This window comes from Hypanus sabinus, chromosome 4 (assembly GCF_030144855.1).
Source record: "Hypanus sabinus isolate sHypSab1 chromosome 4, sHypSab1.hap1, whole genome shotgun sequence".
In the NCBI taxonomy this organism is placed as follows: domain Eukaryota; kingdom Metazoa; phylum Chordata; class Chondrichthyes; order Myliobatiformes; family Dasyatidae; genus Hypanus; species Hypanus sabinus.
The window spans coordinates 61,071,618-61,086,127 of record NC_082709.1 but is presented as its reverse complement, the minus strand read 5'-3'; the positions used below and the strand labels follow the sequence as shown (position 1 = coordinate 61,086,127).

The 14,510-nt window shown below is 46.4% G+C and overlaps 1 protein-coding gene across 1 annotated transcript in view; it reads right to left on the bottom strand.

Moving 5' to 3' along the window:
- Positions 1-14,403, bottom strand: part of slc19a1 (solute carrier family 19 member 1) — a 55,064-nt gene extending 40,661 nt beyond the window's left edge. Inside the window, exon 1 of the mRNA XM_059967214.1 lies at positions 13,812-14,403. Coding sequence (XP_059823197.1) covers positions 13,812-13,973 — 162 coding nt within the window. The 5' untranslated portion in view covers positions 13,974-14,403. The remainder of the gene's footprint in view (positions 1-13,811) is intronic.
- Positions 14,404-14,510: the final 107 nt, after the last annotated feature.

Below are 14,510 nucleotides of genomic sequence, written 5' to 3'. Positions count from 1 at the left end.
CCTTGTGCAGTCAGAAGGGCATATCCCTCCATTCTTTGCACATTTGTGTGCCAGTCTAAGAGCCTGTATTGTACTTGTCTTCATCACCATTCCCGACTGCATTCTACAAATCTCTGTATAATAAAATCTTAACCCTCACATCTCCTTTGAACTTACCTCCTGTAACCTTAAATATATGCGCTCAAGTATTAAAATTTTTGACCCTAAGAAAAAGATACCAGTTGTCCACTCTTACTTACGCCTCTCATAATTTTATAAACTTCTATCACGTATCCTCACAGCCTCCCCTACTCCAGGAAAAACAAACAAAATTTGTCCAACCTCTCATCATACCACATGTCCTCTGATCCAGGCAGCATCCTGGTAAACCTCTTCTGCGCCTTCAGAACTGAACGCGATGCTCCAGCTGTAGCCTAACAGGAGTTTCACAAAGCTGCAACATAACTTCCCAACCCTTGAACTCAATATCTCGACTGGTAAAGGCAAGCGTCCTACGTGCCCTCCTTACCACCCTATCAACCACTTTCAGAGAGCTATGGACTTGGACCCTAAGATCCCTCAGTACATCAACACAGTTAAGGATCTTTCCAGTAACAGTATACTGTCCTTCTACATTTGATATCCCAAATTGCAACACGTCACATTTACTAAATTAAGCTTTAAGTGCCATTTCTCCATGCACATCTGCGACTAATCTATATCCCACGGTATCCTGGGGCAACATTCAATGCTATCCACAACAGCAATCTTTTAATCACCTGCAAACTTACTAACCCACGATTTACACTTTTATCTAAGTCATAAATATCACAAACAGCAAAGGTTTTAGTACAGATCCCTGTGGAACACCAGTGGTCACAGACCTCCAACCAGAATAAGTCCCATTGACCATTATACTCTGTCTTCTATAGGCAAGCCAATTCCAAATCAAACATACAAGTCACCATGGATCACATGCGCCCTGATCTGGGTGAGGGACCCTGATTATAGGAGCTAAGGCATTGAGTAGAGAAGTTGGGATGTTAAGTTGAAGTTGTAGAAGACATTGGTAAGGCAAAGTTTAGTGAAATGTGTGCATTTATGAGCACATACCTATAGGATACCAATAAGCTCAAAAGTGCAGAGAAAATTAACAAGGATTTTACTGGGACTTGAAGTGACCCAAGTTATAGGCAAAGATTGAATAGCTTAGGACTTTATTCAGTGGAGCACAGGAGAATGAGGGGAAATCTTGTAGATACAGTATACAGAATTATCAAAAGGTGGTGTGAGTACAGAACGAACTGTCAGCTAAAGTGGTAGATGTGAGGTCAATTGTAATATTTAAGAGGTTTGGATAGGTACATGGATGAGGGAGCTGTGGAAGGCTATGGTCCAGCTGCAGGTACGTAAATGGAACTAGGCAGAAGACCAGGCTGCCATTTACTAAAGGGTCTCTTTCTGTAATGTAGTCAAACATGTTACTAAAATCCACCTTGACAATATCCACTGCTCTACCTTCATTAATCAGTTTTATTGCCTCCTTGATCACAACTTACCCCACACAACACTACAACAGCTTCTCTACCTCTAATGTGGGACCCAACAGTCCATAGTTTTCAGGATTATCTCCTTTTCCTTTCTTGAATAATTGAACAACATTAACTACTTGCTTCCTAACCGTTTACTATTTATGTTAATGACCTGGAAGAGGGAATAAAATACAAGGTTTCTGTCTTTGCCGATGATATTGAAATAGGTGGAAGGCCAAGTCTGCAATGGGATAGATTGACTGGAAAAAAATGGATAGTGTGGGGCAGTGGGAGTTGAAGCATTTCAGTAAGAGGAATTTTATAGGGGAAGATGTGAAACCAGAAACTCAAACGAGGGGACGGTTGTTTAAAAATTAGATGCATAGACATTGCTTCTCTCAGAGGGCAAGGAGTCTCTTGAATTCTCTGCCCTGGGGTGGTGGAGGCTAGATCATTGAAAATACTTGGGTGGGGACAGACAAGAAATAAAGGGTTATGGAGTTCTGGTACAGAACAGAAGGTGAGACCAGCATAGAGCAGCCATGTTCATATTGAATGACGTTACAGGCTTAAGGAGCCTTGAGCTGTGTTTTCTTGTGTAAGTAGGCAGCCTAAAAAATCCAAATACACATTGCTTCAAAAATAATGCCTAGTATTCCGTGCTGTGATTGTTATATGGTTATTGGTAATTCAGCATTTTAAGAAAGACAATTAGGTTTTCCTTTAGGAAAGGGACCAAATGTCTCTCTAACATTATTCTAATTGGCATCATTGGTAAGAGAGAGGGGCAACAGCTGTATTTTTAAATTTATTTTCAGGGTACAGCACAGTAACAGGCCTTACTGGCCCAAACAATCACACCCACGTGACCAATGTGACACTTTCTGGAATGCGGGAGGAAACCAGAGCACCCAGATGCCAAATGGCAAATCCTTGGGGTAGCCGATGATCAGTTTTATTGGACTTCCAAAAGAAGTCAACTACCATAGGCATCACATCTGCCTCCTACACACAGCAGGTTTTAAAAAGCAGAAGTGTGATCATGTCCAGACAGCTTGTTTCATTTATGTCAGATTAAAGATAAATATAGATAAATATTGGCCCAACACTGGGGGGAGCTCCACTATCCCTACCTACAACCCCTGGCCTGAATTCTATCGCTGGTTCTCTCTCCAAAGACACTGAATTTATCTAGCAATCTTTTCCACTTTACAAAGACTGTCGACTGGTTCACAAGGACCTCATTCAGATGTAAAAGTCAAGGCTTGATGAGATCTTCATACTCTTCACAAGTACCATTTCACTGTCTTATATCTTTTACACTTTTTAAATGAAAATTACCTTATTAGAAGTATAATATGGTTCTTTCTGACTCCATACACTTCCTCAAGCCCTCTGTTAAACAGAAGAATAATCAGTGGAAGCCACTTTGAGTTGGAGCTGGGCCCAGGAATTAACATGGCTGGCTCTTATTGTCAACAGACCAGGATGAACCTTACCAACACCATCTTCTTGCCTCAGAGCCTTTAGTCCCCACATTTTATTCATCTCATTCCCCCACCATCCCACACTCTGACCTCCCCATTCAGTATGTCCACTGTGAAGGAGCATTTATTCCTTGTTGAATGAGTAGAAAAATGTCTGCCTGAGCAACAAACCCCTCATCAAACATGACCAGTTCGTTAATGGGATTATTAATGACAACACATGGTATACACCAGCTTTATATTCCCTCAAATAGAAATAGTCAGGCTGGTCTACCAGGTGTTTAAAACAGTTGGATAAATTTCATCCTGTTGAAATCCAGAGAAAACTGATGAATAGGATTTGACAGCGGACTCTGCAAGGAGACCGGAGGCTTGGCTAGGTAGGAGAGTATCATATAAAAGCGAGGAATGAGGCAGGGAGATGGGGGAGGGAATGGAATGGGTTTCCAGAGCTGATGCAGCTCAGAACACAGTCGCCGGCAAGGATTCATTACTGGTGTCTAGCTGTCAAATGTAAAACCAAAGTTATCCTGATGCAGTCTCTCAACCTGAAACCTCAACCATCCCTCTGCATTCACAGATGCTGCTTGACCCGCTCAGTTCTTCCAGCAATTTGTTTCTTGCTCCAGGTCCCAGCATCCGCAATCTCTTGCGTAGGTCTTTTTCCAGCTGGATTTTCAGATGAAGACTCCTGCAGTCCAAAGACTCCCCAAAAATACACCTCAGCGTTCCAGTCAGGAGAGACTGGGTGGTCCGGGCTGATTTCCTTAGTGTGAAGGAGGCCAAGAGGTGACTTTATATGAGTTCTTTAAAATTATACAACACATAAAGAGTCATAATTTTTGCCCCAGCGTAGGAGAGCCCAAAACTAGAGGCCATAGGTTTAAAGCGAGAAGGGGAAGATTTAAAAGGTATCCAAGGGGCAGTTTTTCTGCACACAAGTATGGCATGAACTGTATGCAGGTGGCAGAGCAGGTGCAATTACAATGTTTAAAAAACATTTGCATTAGTACATGGACAGGAAGGTCTAGAGGGATGTGGGCCAAATACAATTAACATGTACAAGATAGGTTGAAGGGCAGTTTTTCATGCTGTATAACTCTAGTAGGCCATTTGACCCATCTTACTGGTGCTAGTAGCTACTTCCTTTCTATTGCCCCATAATCTTGCAAAGTTGGCCATCTGGGTACATTTAGGTCAAATCTATTTTCCCCAACTTTCAAAGCTGTGTATTTCACATCTCAAATCACTCAAGTCAATAATATCTTATGCTTCTTTCGCTAATCATTTCAAACTTGTGTGCTCTAGTTCCCAACCTTCTTGCCAGTAAAAACGAGTTTACCTCAAGATCAAGTATCTCCATTAAGCCTGCCAGCCACCGCCACCACCTTTGCTTCTGCACAGACAGGAACCCAAAAGCTCAATCTAACCACGTCCGATGACGATAAGACAAAAGAGTAGTATTGGGCTGTTCAGCCCACCGAGTCTGCCCCGCCATTTCATCATGACTGATTTATTATCCTTCCCCAACTCATTCTTCTGCCTTCTCCCCATCACCTTTGATACCCTTATTAAACAAGGGCCTATCAATCTCCACTTTAAATATCCCCAATGACTTGGCCTCCACAACTGTCTGTGGTAAGGTTCCAAGATTCACCACCCTCTGGCTAAAAAAATTCTTCATCCCTGTTGTTCCAAAGGGATGCTATTGTATTCTGACACTGTGCCTCTGGTCCTCGACTCTCAAACTACTGGAACCTTCCTCCCACATCCACTCCATCAAGGCCTTATAATAATTGATGTTTCAATAAGAACCCCTCCATATTCTTCTAAACTCCAACAAATACAGGCCCAGAGCCATCAAACAAATTCACCTCATATTAATCTTTTCATTTTTGGGATCATTGTTATGAATATCCTCTGGACCCTCTCCAATCCCAGCATATCCTTTCTGAGACAAGTGGGCTAAAACTGCTCACAACACTCCAAGTGTGGCCTTACCAATGCCTTATAAAGCCTCAGCTGATGAATGTGGAAGAAAAATGTGCAAGAATAACTCCACAATTGATGGCTTGAGACCAAGAGGACTCTCGGATCTACGGGCTGTTCCGGGCGGCGCACACGGAGACCAACAACTGGTGCTGCTGGCAGATCATCAACTCGGTGAAAGGCGCTCTTTGGTCGGCCCGAAACGATGGTCTACCAGTACATGGAGATGTCCGTGGGAGAATGCTGCCGACTGGCACGTTCTCGGCTGCAGGAGTACGTGCTGAGGGATGCACTCAAACTTGGTGCAGCCACCACTAGGGCCCGGTGGGGAAGGACCACAGTCTAGGGTTCTTCTCCCGCGGGAGTTGAGGGGTAGGGGGGTGGGGTGTATACCCCTCAACAAGGGTATGTAAATATGGAATAACAGAGTGCCACGTGGGTGGCAAACAGAGTGGAAATGTAAAGACTGAAATGGAAACATTTGTAAAAGGACCGAGAGTCATTGAATGGTTTATTGTATATAATTTTATTTTTGAATAAAGTATATTTTGTTTTTAAAAAACTCAAGAAAAGGTAGATGAGAGAAGACTGTAACACTTTATCCTGCACTTTACTATTTTACTTTGAACTATCCTAACGGATTGATCTGTATGGACAATGTGCAAGACAAGTTTTCATGCACCTCAGTACATACGACAATAATAAACCAATTTACCTGACAGAGGCCTTTGAAACTCGCAGTGAGCTGGACTTTGAGATTTCTACTTGTGGAGAGGGACCAAAAGTAGGGCCCTAAGTCAGCAATGAATCAGATTTGGTAGAAACCAGAGCCTGGAGAGTAAAACTCAGTGTCACTGGTTGAGGAGAGGTTTATTAATGCAATGAAGGGAAACTAGAGTAGTCAGTGGAGCAGCAGGGTGTCCTGATAAGTTGAACAGTAGAGGAAAGGGAGTTGGCCCACATGGGATGTGTCTCTGTGCTGTGCACTGCAGAGAACTATACAGCAGATATGAAATGTAGTTAAGTGTAACATGCTGCACTTTACATTCTCAATAACTTTCATAAAATGGAAGGCTGCAGAACCACCATTAAGTTACAAATGAAGCTTCTACTTAATCCCCTACGACAGTAGAAAGAAACTAACTGGACTGGGGTCAGGAAGGTGACCTGTCTATTTAAAACTGGATTAGCATAACTTCTTGCAATTACAATGAGGCCTATAGTTGGCTCTTCTCACAGAGCCAAAACCACTACATCAAGCGAATGCTGTCCCTCTCCCCCACAACAACCAGCTTGATCTGTTTGAATCATATCTGTCGAAAGCAAGACAAACAGAAGGGGGGGGGGGGAGGAGAAATCTTTCATAGAGCACCTTGTACCATCTCTGAGCACTTTACAGTCAATGAAGTTACTCTGAAGTGTGGCCACTGTTATAATGCAGGAAACACAGCCAAACCACGCACTGCACCGAGCCACAAAACACAGAACAAAATTCTTCAGGGAAGCTTCAGTGATGTGGACTGCAGTCATTCCTGCTGCCCTTCAACATGCTCTCATGGTTTTTGAACACCCACTTCAAAGAGCATGTGTACCCTCAGTCAAATAACTCATCAGAAGCACCCCTCTGGCGAGGCAACATTCCCTCGGTGCGATTTACTCACACTGGGAACTAACACTGCTGCAGTGGGATTTCACAGGCTCACACAGCACACAGGCCCTTCAGCCTACTGAGACCCTACTGATCATCCAAGACCCATCTTCACTAATTTTGTTTCGTTCTATCATTCTGGAGTTGCTCTATTGCTAGCCGTACCCTATGGAATCTGTCAGTGGATTGCAAACTTTGTGACAGGAAGGAAGCGGTATACAAAGCTGGGTCCCTACTTTTCTCACGGATGCTGCCTGACCTGCTGAGTTCTTCCAGCGTTGTGTACGCATCCCTGGGTTCCTACTTGTCTGATCCAATGTCTATACGCACAGCACACACAAAATGCTGGTAGAACACAGCAGGCTAGGCGGCATCTATAGGGAGAAGCGCTGTCGACGTTTCGGGCACGAAGGATCTCAGCCCGAAACGTCGACATCGCTTCTCCCTATAGATGCTGCCTGGCCTGCTGTGTTCCACCAGCATTTTGTGTGTGTTGTTGTTTGAATTTCCAGCATCTGCAGATTTCCTCGTGTTTGCTCTATATGCACAGGCTCTCCCCAAGGCTGTGTTCTTTCACCCCTCCTGTTCTCACTTTCTACAAATAACTATACCTCCACAGAGAAGTCCATTAAAAGCTCTAAGTCCATGGATGACATGACTGTGGTTGGTCTCATCTCAAATAATGATGTGACCTCCTGTCAAAGAGAGGTAGACAAGCTTGCAGCATGGTGCGCTCATAACAACTTGAAACTTAATGCTATCAAGGATTGTCTTTGCTGACAAGCCTCTATCTGACACCCCCCCCCCCTCCTTGGAAATTAATGGTGTCTGTGGTCAAGCCATTCAAATTCCTGGGACTACCATTATGTTACGTTCTTCACTTGGAAAGCTCAGCAGAGATTGGTTGTTCCTACACCAGCTTAGGAAACTTAACATCTCAGGGGGTATCCTGATGCATTTTTACTCATCCTTCATTGAGAGTGTTGTGACCACCTCCATCACCGTTTGGTTTCCCTACAGCAAGTGGTCCACTCAGCAGAGAAGATCACTGGCTATCAGTTAACAACATGAACAGACCTATTCATCGCCAGAGTGAAGAAAAGAGCTGAAACAATTACTGCTGACTCCAGTCACCTATTCACCAAACTGCCATCCGTCACCACCAGGACTACACATCATCTCTGAAGCTTCTTGCCTGCAGCTATCCAGCTTCCTGACAAAACTCACTCAGGTGTAATACCCTAACTGTCCCTGCACAGCATCTGTTAAATGGCCATTCCTGGTCTCCTTGTTCTGTTGGTAATGATTGAGTCTGTTGGTACATTCACGTTTCAGCTTAATTATTGACATTTGTATATGAGACTGTTCTGTTCATTGTTGATTGCTTATGGCCGTTTTGTCTTGTATATTAAATTGCTGGTTGTCTGTTATGGTATTGTCCTGAGTTTTATGCTTGGCACCGATCAGTTCTGATATTGCCAATAAAGTGATTCTGCAGCTACTGTCCCATCTTCCCCAATGCTACCACTACCCATGCATCAGCAGTAATCTACAGCCGGCAATTCATCTACTGACCTACATAGGTATGAGACAAAACCTATTGTCGCTGATTAACAATAGGTGAGATATGAGACAAAACCTACAGTCGCTGATTAACTAAACTCTGAAACTTGCTCCTCAATCACACTTTACTTGCTTGCGCACAAGGAGAACAGGACAACCCTGGTCAACCACACTGTTGTGGTTGTCTGTGGCCATTTTTACACAGAATTGCCTGGCAGTTACAGATATTGGCCATTTAGTAAGCTGTGCATGTTGTAATTCCTTATTTGCAAGATCAATCGCCATTCACAAGTACAGGCGTTAAAAGTCAATAGAAAGTAAGTTAACAACTGATGATACTTTGAAGTTAGTAAAGTTACGGTCCCCAGTGGTATTTGCCTTGCCCTTGCATCCTTTGATACACCCTTACCTTTCTCTCACCCTCTGCCAGAAGGTGGTGAATTTGTGGAATTTGTTGCCACATGCAGCTGTGGAGGTCAAGTCGTTGGGTGTATTTAAGGGCAGAGATTGATAGATTCTTGATTGGACACGGCATCAAAGGTTACGGGGAGAAGGCTGGGAAATGGGGTTGAGGAGGGAAAAAAAAGGATCAGCGATGATTGAATGGCGGCGTAGACTAGATGGGCCAAATGACCTAATTCTGCTCCTATGCCTTATGGTATGCAAAATGGCTCCAGCCCATGCTGTGCTCTTAAAAATCCTTTCTCGCCTGCACACTATCTGTAAACGTAATGCCTGGACATTACCTTAACCCTTACCGTGCTACAGCTTCCACAAACCAAAGCAGCCAGCGCTGGGGGTCAGAATGGAACCCAGAGCACAGGAGCTGTGAGGCAGGGGCCACTGAGCTGAACTAAACCCCCGACCTTCAGACTCTGATGCAGGGATGCTGCCCCTGAGCCCAATGACTCTGTCAACTGCAGTTTTTGTTTCTTTCTGTCAGCCTTGAATGGAAGTGGAATAGAAACCTGTGGCATGGAAAGGGCTAAACTCAAAGGTTGAGAGAGTTAAGGAACGTGACATGACAAGGTCCCATGAGCACGATTAGATGACCAGCAACTTCAGAACCACGGTGTAGAACACTGACCTGCAAGGAAATTGAACTGAACAGAGCACACAATCAGAGAATGCACACAGTCACAACATTTCCTCACGGCAGAAGTGTGTGTTTCTGGAGGGAACAGCTTTAAGGTAAGGAGGAAAAGGCTTTCAGAAAATAGGACAATTTTTTCCAGACGGTGTTTGGAACCAGGAATGCGCTGCCTGAGAGGGGAGACAGAAACTCACACACTTAAGCATCTGGACGTGCACTTTAATCACCAAGGCACAGTGATTTATCGACCAAATGCTGCTAAATCGCATTAGCACAGATGCTTACTTGATTGTTGGTGTGGACGTGGCTAGTCCAAGGTCCTGTTTCTGTACTATGAGTAAACACAGAGGAGCCGAGAGGTTTTGTCTCCCACACCTTTATAAACAAGGGGACAAATCGGTCACCTCTCCCAACACTGAATGCGACTCAATGTGAGGACACTGAGGCACATCGTTTTGTGTTCACACTGATCCAAGTTACCCATTCAAAAGACTGGCTGCTGCAGGAAAGTAAGTGCCCCTACTGCACTGTTGCCTGGGCAGAGGAGCTCTGCCTGAGGCAGCCACAGAACCTTTGCATGCAAGGACCCCTGGGGGTGGCTGGGAATGCGCAGGGGAGCACAGCACCTATCTGGATTACATGCGCCCACACCCCTGCCCCTACATGACCCCCCCCATGGTCTGACATCACGGTGAGGTGTGGGCCAACCAACGAAGCAGGGACCAGTGCATGTGGGTGGGGATGTAGGGATTGGGCAGGGTGAGGGGGTGTCAAGAGCTGTTTGCACTTGTTTCCATAATTGCCACAGTGAAAGATGTGTCTGTTGCAGGATCAAGCTTACCTTTGGCAGAACAATTTGCATTTAATAGCATCTTGAGATAGCATCTTTGAGCAATACAAGCACAGAATCAGAATATATAATAAATATAATGCAATGATTCATATTTAACTGCATTCGTCCTGAACAAATCTTGCAGTCTGGTATGCGATGCAAGGAATTTACAAATCTCCTTTGGTTCCTGTCGCACTTTAACTTACTTCAGTAAAGTGAAGTACTCCTGCAGCATGATAACCCAGTGTAAATCTGCACCACTCATTACTGCATTTCAAACAAAGCAATACACAATGCCACTTGGCGCACCAACAGCAACCCAGTTCTTTCAGAGGGGAATTCCTTCACCCCAGCTCTCCACTCAAATGTCTGCAATGCCAGCTCATTCCGGTAGCACTGGAGACCCTGATTTGATCCTGACCCCTGGTGTTCTCTGTGTGGAGTTCTCTCCTTCTCCCTGTGACCATGTGTGCTCTCTGAGAACTGCGGATTCTTCCCACCGCCCAAAAGAAGCAAAGGTTGGTAGGTTAATTGCCCATTATAAATTACCCCTCTGTAACAGCGACCAAATCTGAACGAACTCTTCTAATGTGACCTCAACTGGCAGCTTAGAGACAGAGAGCACAGAGACAGGCCTTTTGGCCCATTCAGTCTTTACTGACATCAAGCATCTATTTACACCAATCCCATTTTATTCTCACCATGTCCCATCTATTTCCCTCTCTGCCCAGATTCTACCCTCTTCTTAAAGGTGCAGTCTTTTTGCCACTGTTGGGGAATCAAGAACTACAGGACCATCAAATTAAAATGAGAGAGGAGAGATTTAATAGGAACCTCAGTCCACCCACAGGGTGATCTGTTTATGGAATGAGCTGCCAGAAGAAGTGGCAGAGGAAGGTATATTAACATTTAAAAGATACTTGGATGGCTACAAAAAATGTAGGAAAGATTTAGACAGATATGTGCCAAACACAGGCAATTGGGACTGGTTTAGATGGGAATGCTGTTTGACTCAATGACTGTAAGCTAGCTGTCCTCTGAAGGGTCTGGTCGACTGTATCAGGTAACGTGCCCAAATCACCTTGCCTGGTTCCTTACCCAATGGCCAAGTTAGTGTCCTCAGGTTTTCTGGCCACAGGGAAGAGAGGTGGCCAGAACCTGAGGCTCATCTGTTTCTGTTGTGTTTTCTGGTAATGCTGCATTCACTGTTGACACAGATTCAGATCATCCACCCACGAGACTGGCCAAGGGGATGTAGGAAACTACAGCCAAATTCTGAGTTTGTTCTGCCGAACATTGTGGGCATGCTGAGTTGGCACCAGAACGTGTGGAGACACCTGCGGACTGCCCCCAGCACATCCCTGGATGCATTAGTTGTTAAGGGAAGTGATACATTTCGCTGCGTGAATCTGAAGTGGTTTACGCTTGGAGTTAAGTGCTAGAACAGGAGCTGCGGAAGATCAGTATCACTGCTGCATTGTTGTGGCTGACCGCAGGAGGCTGCCTGTGAGGCAGCCACAGACCTGCGGCATACAAGGGCCTCTGGAGAAGATGTAGTGGTGGGGGGGCAGGGACTCCCATCTGACTAATCAGCCCTACCCACCCCCAGAGACGCACACACATTCTAGTGCCCCCTGACAGTCCAACCTCATCACTGGGGGAGGGACTGATTGTTCACAGAGGGATCCCAGTGTGCGTGCACGGTGCTTCACAAACAAAGACTGGCTGGGAAAGAGGGAGGAGAGAGGGAGAGGGAGGAGAGAGGGAGAGGGAGGAGAGAGGGAGGAGAGAGGGAGAGGGAGAGAGGGAGAGGGAGGAGAGAGGGAGGAGAGAGGGAGAGGGAGAGAGGGAGAGGGAGGAGAGAGGGAGAGGGAGAGGGAGGAGAGAGGGAGAGGGAGAGGGAGGAGAGAGGGAGAGGGAGAGAGGGAGAGGGAGGAGAGAGGGAGGAGAGAGGGAGAGGGAAAGAGGGAGAGGGAGGAGAGAGGGAGAGGGGTGTAGAGAGACTCATGCAGATCCCCAGCAAAGGGCAACTGCATCACGAATGGAAATCAGGATTGGAGACCCTTTAACTGGCACCTCGTTGGCGACAGACAGCAGCACCTTGTGTTCTCTGCTCTTTTTGTGACCAACCTACTTATAAAGGGATTCCGCTTCATCAGAGGAGCTGAAGACGAATGTGCACGGGACACACACAGGAGATCGGGAACAGAAGTGCCCAGCTCTCGGGGTGAAACTGAATTTTGCAGAATTGGCATAAGGTAAAGGTTGGTGTTAGCCCATCCAGCCCGGAGGATATTCTCCGTATTGTTGCCTTCCCAACAGTTCCACACTCTTTTGTGTCAGTGTTTTCCCCCACACGGACACTGAAGGGAATTACATTATACAGCACACTACCCACAGTTGTGTAGGCAAACCTGTCAGATACTTCACGGCTGGAACGTGGCAAACCTGAGTGGGAATTGCCGCCGGCTCAGAGCCCGGGGGACGCAGCCCCTCACTGCTGCGTGGGGACTCTGGGTTCAGACGGCTCAACTGGGGCATCCATCCGTTCTGTCTCGGAGAGGAGGATTAGCTTCAAGTCGCAGTCCAAATCCCACAGAACTTAACTCTCGGGATGAGGCGTTACCCTCCTGTTCCACCTGGACCCAAGTGAACAACACTCCTGCTAGCGTGAAGCAACATTTCAAACCCAGCGGTGTGAATGGACTTCCTGGGAGACTTCTTCCCGGTGTCTCAGGAAAAGCCCATTCCTCAAACAAGAACAGTGATCATGCAGTCACACCGCTGTGAGTACCATGCTGCTGGGCAAGAAATACAACAGGCTTGGTGAGCTTCCTGAGCCGCCCTTCATGTGACTGCAAGTACTCTGGGATATGGTGCAAGTTTGAATCTCTGGGCATTGGAGGAGATTTGCTATGTTACCAAAGTCTCCAGCAAATTTCTAGATGTATAGTGAGGGGTATAGTGATGTATCACAGCCTGGCATGGAGACTAAAATGTCCAGTGCTGTGGAAGAGACTCAGCCAGCTCCATCGCCAGCACAGGTACCTCCAGAAGGTAGCGTCCTTCATTAAGGACCCTCACTATCCAGGACGTACACTCACCTTGTTATCACCATAAGGAATATGGAGGCACACACTCAAGGATTTAGAAACATTTCTTCCCCTCCCACATCAGCTTTCTGAACAGTCCAGGAACACTACCTTGTTATACCTGTGATCTTAACTCTTTGGTAATTGATTGTCTTTGCACTGTAGTGCCAGCACAAAACAACAGATTTCACGCCACAGTAACAGTGATAACAAACGTGATTCTGAAGGGCATTATGCAAATAAAAGTCATACTTTAATTGATATTCCTTTTAGTTAAATGCAATCAACCCAAGGAGCGGCATGCACTTAACAGCCCAGAGCAGTGACCTTCTTGATCCCGAGAGCCCACCAGTACATCTGGCTAACTTCACCCCGAACGGATTACCAGCATAAACACACAACTGTCCCTCTAGACAACTTGGGACTTTTACTGAAGGTTCCACTACTTCATGGGGCACGATCAGATGGGAACTGATCACAAACCATATATTAAGCATTAAGTCAGTGACCAGAATACAGCTTGGATGACATGCTCCGGGAGAAGCGGAAAGCCCTCTGTCACATTTCACCAGCCCTCGGCAGCACAGGACACTCACCTGCTCCCTGGTAAAATTCTTGTCTGGTCCCAGGAGGTAAGGAGTGATGAAGCTCTCTGCTGGCTTAACCTGGATCATGAAGCCGTAAAAGCACAGATACATGACGGAGAATTTCCAGCAATCGCCCGGCTCGGCCGGTTTCTCTGCCGCCTCGGGGTCCATGCTGCTCCGAAATCCTCACCGGCGACCCCAGTCCCGGCTGCTCTCGGGGTTGTTTCCGCCTCTCTTGTCACTTGCAGGGACCTTCGCTCTCGCCCTGCAATCGAGGGGCAAAGGCGCTGGGCTCGCAGGAGTACCGTCCCCAGCTGGCCGATCTGAAAGCAACTTTTCCCCGTCCCCAAAACAAAGTGTCTCTGCGGAGACTCGGCTCCGTCCGCCGCCGCTGTATCACAAGAACAGAGCCAGCGGGAGTCCCAAGCGTCTGCAGCGCTGCCGAACAGGGGCAGCCCAATATAAGCAGGGCTAGTCCCCGCCTCCAGCCAGAGGGGACTCCTGGAAAAAACATTTGCTTCACTTGCCACCGAAACCCTCGCGTCCCCTACCCACAAGCCTCCTCACGATGCAGGCTGGGAGTTGGAGTACAAAATCTCACATGCAGAAAGCAGCCGCAGTGAACGAAGAATCCCAGGGTCCACTGCAGCTCCAAACCAGCTGACAGTCCGGGGAGCGTCAGAGCAGTCGCAGGCTCTGAGTCAGGGC